This window comes from Pan paniscus, chromosome 3, assembly GCF_029289425.2.
Source record: "Pan paniscus chromosome 3, NHGRI_mPanPan1-v2.0_pri, whole genome shotgun sequence".
In the NCBI taxonomy this organism is placed as follows: domain Eukaryota; kingdom Metazoa; phylum Chordata; class Mammalia; order Primates; family Hominidae; genus Pan; species Pan paniscus.
The window spans coordinates 39,732,648-39,745,186 of record NC_073252.2 but is presented as its reverse complement, the minus strand read 5'-3'; the positions used below and the strand labels follow the sequence as shown (position 1 = coordinate 39,745,186).

Below are 12,539 nucleotides of genomic sequence, written 5' to 3'. Positions count from 1 at the left end.
TTGCCTCTCATGCTTCCAGCCCCTAAACTCTTAGTAGCTTTAGTTGAAATGTTTGACCCCTTTCTGTCCTAGCTATTCAGTAGAGACACTGAGCCTATCTTATTTTATTTTCCTCATTTTCCCATCCTATTTCTCTCAAACCCATTTTCCATTTCTGTACCACAATAAACCAGCTGAGCTGGCAAAAGGAGAGGTCGGAATCATTCATGTTGATAAATCTTGATAGTCATGATTACAACCATTTTTAGAACCTTCTAAATTAAAACTATGATAAAGTGACCCAATAGGGAGTTTTCAGGACTATCTTTAAGAGAACCTCTGTTGGCCAGGCACTGTGGCTCACGCCTGCAATCCCAGCACTTTGGGAGGCCAAGGGCGGCGGATCGCCTGGGCTCCGGTGTTCAAGACCACCCTGGGCAACATGGTGAAACCCTGTCTCTACTAAAATACAAAAAATTAGCCAGACGTGGTGGCATGCGCCTGTAGTCTCAGCTACTCAGGAGGCCGAGGCATGAGAATCGTTTGAGCTCAGGAGGCAGAGGTTGCAGTGAGCCAAGATCACACCACCACACTCCAGCTTGGGCTACAGAGTGAGACTATGTCTCAAAAAAAAAGAACCTCTGTTAAAGGATTCCTTTTAATCCTTTTCAGAACCAGTATTTATGTTTTTTTTTAACACTGAATTTAAATATTATCTCTTTAAAAATATTTCCATGAGGCCGGGCGTGGTGGCTCATGCCTGTAATTCCAGCACTTTGAGAGGCCAAGATGGGCGGATCACCTGAGGTCAGGAGTTCGAGACCAGCCTGGCCAACATGGTGAAACCCTGTCTCTAGTAAAAATACAAAAATTAGCTGGGCCTGGTGGTGGGCGCCTGTAATCCCAGCTACTCGGGAGGCTGAGGCAAGAGAATTGCTTGAACCCAGGAGATGGAGGTTGCAGTGAGCCAAGATCGTGCCATTGCACTCCAGCCTAGGCGATGAGAGTGAAACTTCGTCTCAAAAAAAAAAAAAAAATTCCATGAATATGCCAGTTACCTCTATTTAGCCATTCTACAAATGTATACATATTTCAAAACATGTTGTATATGACAAATATATACAATTTTTATTTGTCAATTTAAATAAATGTTAAAATTTATAATTAAAAAACTATAAGATAATAGAGCATCAAAAAAAAAAACCGGAAAATTTCCATGATAGATTTGCTTGTTTTTGTTGTTTTTTTTTTTGAGATGGAGTCTCACTCTGTCCTCCAGGCTGGAGTGCATTGGTACACTCTCAGCTCACTGCAGCCTCTGCCTCCCAGGTTCAAGTGATTCTCCTGCCTCCACCTACCGAGTAGTTGGGATTACAGGTGCACGCCACCACATCTGGCTAATTTTTGGATTTTTAGTAGAGATGGGGTTTCACCATGTTGGCCAGGCTGGTCTCAAATTCCTGACCTCAAGTGATGTGCCTGCCTCGGCCTCCCGAAGTACTGGCATTACAGATGTGTGTCACCACACCTGGCTAATTTTTGTATTTTTAGTAGATACAGGGTTTCGCCACGTTGGCCAGGCTGGTCTTGAACTCCTAACCTCAGGTGCTCTGCCTGCATTTGCCTCCCAAAGTGCTGGTATTACAGGCATGAGCCACCATGCCCGGCCAGATTCACTTGTTGTATATCAAATTATCCCACTAATTCTCTTTTCCAACCTTTACCGTGTGGAATTCCTAAAGTAATTGTTTCTTTTCTCCAGTGTTGTGGTGTTGATATCAGAAGTTCAGTTAGACTCATTTTTTATATAAGAGAAAGCAAGTGTGCAGTGTTAATTGGTCAATGTTTTGCTTTGTTTTTTAAGGAATAGAACATTTAGATGTGTAGCATAGAAAGAAAAAAATCAAAACGAAAAACATACACAAAAAAGATACGTAGCATGCTAAAAAAGAAGGCATTATAGACCAGGCGCGGTGGCTCTCACCTGTAATCCCAGCACTTTGGGAGGCTGAGGCGGGCGGATCACCTGAGGTCAGGAGTTCAAGACCAGCCTAGCCAACATAACCAAACTCCGTCTCTATTAAAAGTACAAAAATTAGCCAGGTGTGGTGGCGCGTGCCTGTAATCCCAGCTACTTGTGAGGCTGAGGCAGGAGAATTGCTTGAACCCACAAGGTGGAGGTTGCAGTGAGCTGAGATGGCGCCATTGCACTCCAGCCTGGGCAACAAGAGCGAGACTCCATCTCAAAAAAAAAAAAAAAAAAAAAAAACCGGCATTATTAGCACTATATAAAAAGCCTTACATTTATTTTTATTTTTTCTTGGAGAAGAGAGTATTTATAAAACAGCTTGCATATTGTCTTGATAAAGTGTTTATTCCTTAGCCTTCTTTCTTACTTTCTTTGTATAGCTTTGTTACTTTCATATCAAAGAGTAAATTCCTCAACGTTTGGAGCTAAAGAAATAGAACTCTTAATAACCTGACTTAGAAATCATTAAAATGGGCTGGGCACGGTGGCTTACACCTGTAATCCCAGCACTTTGGGAGGCTGAGGCAGGTGGATCATTTGAGGTCAGGAGTTGGAGACCAGCTTGACCAACATGGTGAAACCCTGTCTCTACTAAAAATACAAAAAAATTAACCAGGTGTGGTGGCACATGCTTGTAATCCCAGCTACTCGGGAGGCTGAGGCAGGCAAATCACTTGAACCCGGGAGGCGGAGTTTGCAGTGAGCCAAGATCGCACCACTGTACTCCAGCCTGGGCGACAGAGTGAGACTCCGTCTCAAGGGAAAAAAAAAAAAAAAAACTATTAAAATGACAGAAATGCAAGATTACCCTCTCCTGGACCTTAATTCATTGTAGGCCAGTGTTTCTAGGAATAGTAGTTCCACTGTCTTAGGAATAAGTAAGAAAATGTGTTGAGACTAATTTCAAGGAGAAATATTGATCACCCCCAACTCGGGCGTCATGTATCATTTCAGCGTAAATAAATAAAATCTTGAGAATCTTAAAAACTCTGATCTTTCCTTTACAGTTCACTTGCTTTCTATTGCAAGTTAACAAAAGTCAATTCCAAGTGGTTTAAAACAAGTGGCTTCATTGATTTACACGTCAAAAAAATTCAGAGGTAGGGTCAGTGTTAAGAAAGTTTTAACAGTGTCATCAAAGACCTAGTTTCTTTCCTCATACTATCAACTTCATTCCAAGATGGGCTCCCCTTAGGGTCATAGGATGACTACCAGAAGCAACTGCAGCCACATGCTTCCTCGTAGACATTCAGTATTGAGAAACAAAAGTCCCTAGCTTCATTTTAAATATACAGTACTTTGCTTAGCCAATCAACTTTAGCAAGAGGGATGAAGATACTTTCATAGGTTTGAAGATCACTCCTGGGGCTGGTAGGAGTGATAACATCACTGTTGTACAAATTCCCTCTCTCTTCCATTCTACAGGGAAAAATTAGACAAATGGTGGAAAATCACAGTGTTATTTAATCTAGTGTTCCCTCATGTAAAAACATATGAAAAGTCCAAATAAGCATATATTTGGGATGGGATGGTTGGGGGCATTGCTGCTCAGTTGTTTCTCTATGTGTTAGATTGGTTGCACTGGGATTTAATAAGTCAATTTTTAAAAAAGTAATAAATTTAAAAATTTTTTGAATTTTTAAAAAGTCAATTAAATAATTTATTTCTTTCTAATGCCAGGGACAAGATCCACCAGCTCCTCCTGTGGACTAACTTTGTGATATGGGATGTGAAAATAGTTAACACCTTGCACGACCAAACGAACGAAGATGACCAGAGTACTCTTAACCCCATTAGAACTGTTTTTCCTTTTGTATCTGCAATATGGGATGGTATTGTTTTCATGAGCTTCTAGAAATTTCACTTGCAAGTTTATTTTTGCTTCCTGTGTTACTGCCATTCCTATTTACAGTATATTTGAGTGAGTGATTATATTTTTAAAAAGTTACATGGGGCTTTTTTGGTTGTCCTAAACTTACAAACATTCCACTCATTCTGTTTGTAACTGTGATTATAATTTTTGTGATAATTTCTGGCCTGATTGAAGGAAATTTGAGAGGTCTGCATTTATATATTTTAAATAGATTTGATAGGTTTTTAAATTGCTTTTTTTCATAAGGTATTTATAAAGTTATTTGGGGTTGTCTGGGATTGTGTGAAAGAAAATGAGAACCACGCTGTATTTACATTTACCTTGGTAGTTTATTTGTGGATGGCAGTTTTCTGTAGTTTTGGGGACTGTGGTAGCTCTTGGATTGTTTTGCAAATTACAGCTGAAATCTGTGTCATGGATTAAACTGGCTTATGTGGCTAGAATAGGAAGAGAGAAAAAAATGAAATGGTTGTTTACTAATTTTATACTCCCATTAAAAATCTCTAATGTTAAGAAAACCTTAAATAAACATGATTGATCAATATGGCAGATGATTTACAGTCCATTATATGACATTTGTAAGCCACTCAACACTAGCCTTACAAGGTTCACGAAAGGAGGAAAACATTAATTCTTTCTGCCTTTGCTGGTATAATCCACATAGTAATAATTTAAGCTATAATTTATTTTTAAAATGAGTGCCTCTTGGGAAGCTTCTTTTCTGTTCTAACACTTCCCTGTTAAAATGAAAATCTTAGGCCAGTGCGGTGGCTCACACCTGTAATCCCAGCACTTTGGGAGGCCGAGGTGGGTGGATCACTTGAGGTCAGGAGTTCGAGACCAGCCTGGCCAACATGGTGAAACCCTGTCTCTACTAAAAATACAGAAAAATTAGCCAGGGTTGGTGCATGTGCCTGTAATCCCAGCTACTCAGGAGGCCAAAGCAGGAGAATTGCTTGAACCCGGGAGGTGGAGGTTGCAGTGAACCAAGATCGCACCACTGCACTCCAGCCTAAGCAATAGAGCGAGACTCCCTCTCAAAAAAAAAAAAAAAAAAAAAAAAGAAAATCTTAAAGCTGTATTAGGACCTGTTAGGTTACTGATATTTGAATGCCTATTTACTTATTTACTACATTGAGTCTTTTGTTATCCTCTGACCTGTAAAATATTTTAATAAATTCCTGGCTTACTTCAAGGGAAAAGAAGGAAAATGAGAAACAAACATCTTTTTTTCACTCCTTATCTCATTCCTGTTTGGTGATGGGATGGATTGGGGTAGGAAGGAATGTTAATATGAGAGAAATTTTCAAATGTATAAAAAAGTAAAAGGTTGTATTGTTTTGCTCAGTTTGAAATAAAGTGAATACCAATAGCACTTAAAAATGTCTGCATGGGCTGGGCACGGTGGCTCACGCCTGTAATCCCAGCACTTTGGGAGGCCGAGGCAGGCGAATCACCTGAGGTCAGGAGTTCGAGACCAGCCTGACCAACATGGTGAAACCTCATCTCTACTAAAAATGCAAAAATTAGCCAGGCATGGTGGTGTGTGCCTATAATCCCAGCTACTGGGGAGGCTGAGGCAGGAAATTGCTTGAACCTGGGAGACGGAGGTTGCAGTAAGCTGAGATCGTGCCACTGCACTCCAATCAGGGCGACAGAGCGAGACTCTGTCTCAAAATAAATAAATAAATAAAAATGTCTGCATGACCCATATGGTTATGAAGTTTTTTTCCTAGCAAATGATTGCAGATTATTTATGGGGGCTAGAAGATATTTTGCTATCAATGTAAGGATTTTTTTCCCCTTAGGTCAGTCTATTCACTGTTTAGATCTGGTAAATTACTTGTATGAATTGAATAAATTCTCTGTATCATTGTACTGTTTAATAGTCTCTGATACAATTGTGATACTCATAAGGTATTTTCCCCCCTTTATTATGATTACATTCTAGATCATAAACATTGTAAGGGCATCTTTTCGTTATATAATCCAATATTGATTGTTTGAATTCCTCCTTGTACATCCTGGCTTTGTGCTCAATTTCTTGAAATAATATAACCAACTCTAAATTACTTGTGTTAATAGATGGGTAACATGACACAGGTAAGTTAAATCCTGGATAAATGAGCCCCACAGAATAAAGGTTCTTCCTCTTGCTGTGGCCTACTGGAAGCCTTCCTAACTCTATAGCTGGTAAAGTAGAGCAGAAAGGGCCAGAATGGCTTAAGATGGAGCTAAATCCCTATAGCATTCCATTTTCTGCTCTTGCCTCTTGAACTTAGAAGGCTTGTCCATATATCCTAACAATCTGTTCTCTGAGCTGTTAGGCCAATCCCTGGCAAGAGATATTGATGTAGTCACTGAATCTATGGCTCACAAATAATCGAAAATTGGCTTTGGGAGCTGGGCGCAGTGACTCATGCCTGTAATCCCAGCACTTTGGGAGGCTGGGGCAGGTGGATCACTTGAGGTCAGGAGTTTGAGACCAGCCTGGCCAAGACGGTGAAACCCCGTGTCTACAAAAAATACAAAAATTAGCCGGGTTTGGTGACACGGCCTGTAGTCTTAGCTACTCGGGAGGCTGAGGCAGGAGAATCGCTTGAGCCTGGGAGACAGGTTGCAGTAAGCCAAGATCACGCCACTGCACTCCAGCTTGAGTGACAGAGTGAGACCCTGTCTCAAAAAAAAAAAAAAGGCTTTAGAAGGCTTTATTGGATGAAGTGGCTGAAACTTGGATACAGAATGTCTAGTATTAGACACCTAAAAATCTGGGTTCTTTTTGGTTGTTGTTTTGAGATGGAGTTTTGCTCTTTCGCCCAAGCTGGAGTGAAGTGGCGCGATCTTGGCTCACTGCAACATCCACCCCCGGGTTCGAGCGATTCTCCTTCCTCAGCCTCCTGAGTAGTAGCTGGGATTATAAGTGCCCACCACCACACCCGGCTAATTTTTGTATCTTTAGTAGAGATGGGGTTTCGCCATGTAGGCCAGGCTGGTCTCAAACTCCTGACCTCAGGTGATCCACCCACTATGGCCTCCCAAAGTGCTAGGATTACAGATGTGAGCCACCGTGCCTGGCCGGAAAATCTGGATTCTTATTCCTAGTTCTTCATTTCTGTCACATGCACTTAGTTGACATTACATCTACATATATTAGCTTTTTCCTACATGAGCCATCTATTTACTTAGTAACCAGTGTTCTTAATGAAGTATTTAGTCTTGGGTTTCTTGTAAAATTTCTCTGCATTCCTTAGACAGTGTACTATACATGAAATATTCTTGTTGACCTAGTAATTTATATTATTCCATTTAATTCTTAAAGCTTCTACCTATGGCCTTTTTATTGAGCACACTCTTAAATCATTATTTGGCTTGTAAACATTCATATGAATTGTGACTACAATCCTTTTTAAATAATCTAGGAAAAAAGAAAGATAAAGCTTACATTTTCACAGTTTTGGCTCTTAAACACATTCCACAAATGCCATTAAGAATTTATTTTGTTTTAGGTCAGTCATGGTGGCTCATGCCTGTAATCCCAGCAATTTGGGAGGCTGAGGCAAGAACTGCTTGAGCGCAGGAGTTTGAGACTAGCCTGGGCAACATAGCAAGACCCTGTCTCTACCAAAAAAAAAAAAAAGTTTATTTTGTTTTAGAGTCATTTAATGTGTTTTTATGCACAATAATAGTGGGAGGTTTTTTTGTTTTTGTTTTGTTTTGTTTTGCTTTCCATGTGGGAAAAGTTAACATTGGAACTGTTTCTAGGAAAAGATTTTTTTCAGGCTGGGCACAGTGGCTCATGCCTGTAATCCCAACACTTTGGGAGACCGAGGGAGCCGGATCACTTGAGGTCAGGAGTTCGAGACCAGCCTGGCCAACATGGAGAAACTCCATCTCCACTAAAAATACAAAAGTAGCCTGGTGTGGTGGCGCATGCCTGTAATCCCAGCTACTTGGGAAGCTGAGGCAGGAGAATCACTTGAACCTGGGAGGTGGAGGTTGCAGTGAGCCAAGATCACGCCATTGCACTCCAGCCTGGGCAACAAGAGTGAAACTCCGTCTCAAAAAAAAAAAAAGATGTTTTTCATTTTTTTCATGTTATCTATCCAAGCACTGTTCCATGGTCAGCAAGTCATATTTTACAATGTGGATTTTCCAAAATAATTATTGAATACAGCTATTCTATGGCTACTTTTAGTGTTTTTGTGGTATGTGGTGTGGGAGTGTTTATGGAATTACCAGTATCTTAAATTTTCAAAGGAACCTTGGAAGTCTATCACTCTAAATGAAAGTCTGTCACTCTACATGAATTATGTGCTCAAATTTGACCAACTCAGTTTAAGACACAAAACAGTAATTTGAAGAAGGAAAAATGAACAGAGTTTCTAGTTTAATGGGTTAAATTTTTGTTGTTGCAATAGTAAATTTAGTCTTCTTATAATATTTCTAAATGAAAAATCATAGGTATTTGTTACCATGTGTGAAGATTACTTTGTTAAAAGCAAAAGTGGTCGTGTGATATGCTAAATGTTAATTACTGATTTTATATGTTTAAATCATGCCAAACAAATTATGTCTGTGCCATCCAGGGTCTGTTGTTAATCTTTTTCTGAGTACTTGGATTGGGATAAAGGGCTTGTACTATGCACTTTTTATTAATGAATAAATAGAAAACGTTAGTAACACTGTTTTCTGTTTGGCTTTTGTGGGAAGAGAAGCAAGCATCTTTTGCCTAGTAGATGTTAACATTGTGTATTAAACAGTTTCTTTGTAAGACCTAACTAAAGACATTCCTAAGAGAGAACTTAAGTTTTAAGAAAAGTTGTGAGAAAAATATTTATAAAATATGCAGTATGGGGCCAGTATTCAGAAGTAGAGTTTCTCTCTTGGAAATTAGATTGCAGTCACATTTCTTTGGTTATTTTCTTTCTCTCTCTCTCTTCCTAGAATACCAGGTAAAATAGACATTTACTTTGAGGGACTAATATCCAATAGTGTTAATTAATTATTTAAGCAGACATATCTAGCTCAAAAGGAACCACACATGTCACTGTACCAAAAACACACAAAAGTGAAAATTTGCTTCTGTTCTGTGACCTAGAATGTGTCCAGACATTAAAGATCATGAATACTCATATACATGTAAAAATAGTAACACTGCTCTGGCATGATTTTGATGTCAGTGTTTATGTAATAACTTCAGTGTTATTTAAAATAGATAAATTTGTGAAATAACAATTTCTTGGAGACAGTCAACTTTTTATGATTTAATCTAAAGATTGTCATGTACATGTCAATGGATATCTGAATCCTCAGTGAAACTGTAAGTTTTCATTAAGTGACTCTGCTGCAATACTAGTTTTCTTCTCAGAAAATGGAATTCAAATAAAATAAGTTTTTTGGTCTTGGCATTTCACCTGATGACTTTCTCTGTTCTGGATCTCAATTTGTAGAGTTGTTGGGGGTTCCCCCCCTCCAAAAGATGCTCCATAAACATCAACTACGATTATCTTTCATGATCATATTTTTAAAAATTGGAGTTACCTGTGTGATCTTTTCCCATTAGTTGCTTGTAGGGGACTTTAGTGTGCGTATCTCTTCTCAGACAAATGTATTATGTTCGTTCAATAAACATTTCAACAAATTTTTATACTTGTTTCTTAACTTTCTATAGGCTTTAAAATGGATTTTATTCAGGATTTGATTACAGAAACTATTTCAAACCATCAGATGCCAAATTAAGATGTCTACTGAAGTTAGTGAGGAGATGTCTGGGAGGCAAGGACTATGTAGGGGTGAAAACAATATATATAGTTTTAAAGATAAAGCAACTTTCTTTTTTCTTTTTCTTTTTCTTTTTTTTTTTTTTTGAGACATACTATCACTCTGTCACCCAGGCTGGAGTACAGTGGCACAATCTCTGCTCACTGCAACCTCTACCCTCCTGGTTTCAAACGATTCTCCTGCCTCAGCCTCCCGAGTAGCTGGGATTACAGGCGCCTGCCACTGCGACCGGCTAATTTTTGTATTTTTAGTAGAGACGGGTCTTCACCATCTTGGCCAGGCTGGTCTTGAACTCCTGACCTCGTGATCCACCTGCCTCAGCCTCCCAAAGTGCTGGGATTACAGGCGTGAGCCACTGTGCCCTGCCAGGATAAAAAAACTTTGATATCAATACATGGTTTTGGTTTTGGTTTTTTGGTTTTTGGTTTTTTTTTTTTGAGACAGAGTCTTGCTCTGTCGCCAGGCTGGAGTGCAGTGGCACGATCTCGGCTCACTGCAACCTCCGCCTCTGGGGTTCAAGCAATTATCCTGCCTCGGCCTCCAGAGTAGCTGAGACTACCGGCGCGTGCCACCACACCTGGCTCATTTTTGTATTTTTAGTAGAGACAGGGTTTCACCATGTTGGCCAGAATGGTCTTGATCTCTTGACCTCATGATCTGCCCACCTCGGCCTCCCAAAGTGCTGGGATTACAGGCATGAGCCACGTGCCTGGCCATCAGTACATGTTTTATTGGGAGGTGGGAGGATCACTTGATGCCAGGAGTTCAGGACCAGCCTGAGCAACACAGACTCTGTCTCTACAAAAATAAAATAAAACTTAGCGGGACATGATGGCCTGCATCTGTAGTCCCAGCTACTTGGGAGGCTGAGGTGGGAGGATGGTTTGAGCCCAGTAGTTCCAGGCTATTGTGTGAGCTGTGATGATGGCACCACTGCACTCTAGCTAGGGCAACAGAGCCAGATCCTGAGTCAAAAATAAATGTTTTAAAGAGTATTATTTCCTTTTACAAATCTCCACTTGTTTCTAGGAAATTTAGAAATGAGAAAAGTATTATTTGCAATGTCTGGAATGCCAGAGTCTAACCTCTTAAATATGTGCTCATAACCTCAGATACTTGGTCTATGCTTGATGATTAATGGTTTTGAATTGCAGTGTTTATTAGTTTTGAAAATTTGACCAGAATTAAACAAATACCACACAGCAGGTTCAGCATTATAGAAAAAGCCTCTTAAATTGTTTTTAAATAAATGAATCTGTTATGTATGTAATTCAGTCAGTGTCAGAAGGAGAAGCACTTTTCATATACAAAAGGCATCTCAGACCCTGGGTTGAATGCAGCTTTTCATGACAACTAATTAGTATGTAAACAAACTTTGGAAGTCTAGATGTGTTTAAAGGGACTTCCTTACAATTAATCCAGCCAGGACAATTTTGTGGTTACAAAATACAGGACAGATGGAAATCTGACACCAGAGCCTATACCCCCAATAAATGGGTTAAGATTTATATCCTTGCAAATGTTGTTTGTCTTCATTTTTATCTAACAGCCTTTTTTTTTTTTTTTTGAGATACAGTCTCTGTCACCCAGGCTGGAATGCAGCAGCACCATTATGGCTTACTGCAGCCTCGACCTCTGGAGCTCAAGCTATTCTCCCGCCTCAGCCCCACAAGCAGCTGAGACTACAGGCACACCCCACCACACCAGGCTAATTTTTGCAGAGATGGGGTTTCACTGTGTTGCCCAGGCTGGTCTCCAACTCCTGAGCTCAAGCGATCCTCTTGCTTCGGCCTCCAAAAGTGCTGGCATTACAGGCATGAGCCTGTTACAGGCCGAAAGAATGAGGGTCGTGACCAACTCAGTATACCACTGGAGGCTATATGAGCAAATAGAAAACTGTTCTCATGAAAGCAGGATGTTGGAAAACTAACAACTGTGTCTGCCGCCAGAAGGGTTGCTGAGGGCAGTCACACCCCAAGCACAGTGTTCCTTGTGATTATCTATAGGAACATCTGAAGCCTGTTGTACAAAGAAAGCAATTATGTATACCTGTGATAAATCAAGCAGCTGACCAACTGTTACCTCTCCCTCCCTGCTCTTTCTACCTAATAAATACGAAGGGCTGTAGAAGCTCAGGGCCCTTGCTCACTAGAAGGAGCCCCCTGACCCCTTCTTCCAAAAATACTTTTTGTCTTTGTCTTCGTTTCTGCATTCGTCCCCCTTCGTTCACTCCCATAACAACCAACGCGACAACTGGCACCTAGGACAGGGACGTGAGTGAAGGTCTGCTGGAGCAGAGAAACTGACACTGACAAGAAGAATGAGAATGAGAGACCCTGCGACGAGTCTGCTGACAGCTGATATAAGGTCAGTGCCCTAAAGAGGTACTGGGAACGGGAAGTTTCTGAATCAGGGTAACATGGGGGAAGAATTTGGCTATTTTCTTTTTTATATTTGGAGTTTAGTTCATACTATTCTCCTGCCATTATTCATTTCTTATTCTGCTAGACAGCAGGAGTCATGTTCAGAGTCTAAAAATTTGAAAGAATCTTTCTGTTCCCTCAACAGCGCCAATTAAAAATAATAAACAGGAGCAGGAGGATGAAAATTGGCCTGTGTCACCCCCTCTAGTAGCAGAAACATCTGAACCGCCTCCTTCAGTAGCAGAAATAGAGACCCCAATACAAAGAACTTTACACTCTGCTGCTATAGCTGGAGAACCCTTAGGACCTTGAGCTTTTCCTATTTCCGTAAGGCCTGATCCACATAATCCACAGCAGTTTATTCATGAACACAACCCACTAGAATTTAAGTTGCTGAAGGAATTAAAAGCTAGTGTAGTTAATAATGGAGTACAAAGCCCATTTACTTTAGGAC

The 12,539-nt window shown here is 40.3% G+C and overlaps 1 protein-coding gene across 1 annotated transcript in view; it reads left to right on the top strand.

The window, feature by feature from the left end:
- Positions 1 to 9,526, top strand: part of SMIM14 (small integral membrane protein 14) — a 92,432-nt gene extending 82,906 nt beyond the window's left edge. Inside the window, exon 5 of the mRNA XM_003832189.6 lies at positions 3,689 to 9,526. Coding sequence (XP_003832237.1) covers positions 3,689 to 3,721 — 33 coding nt within the window. The 3' untranslated portion in view covers positions 3,722 to 9,526. The remainder of the gene's footprint in view (positions 1 to 3,688) is intronic.
- The last annotated feature ends 3,013 nt before the right edge of the window (positions 9,527 to 12,539 follow it).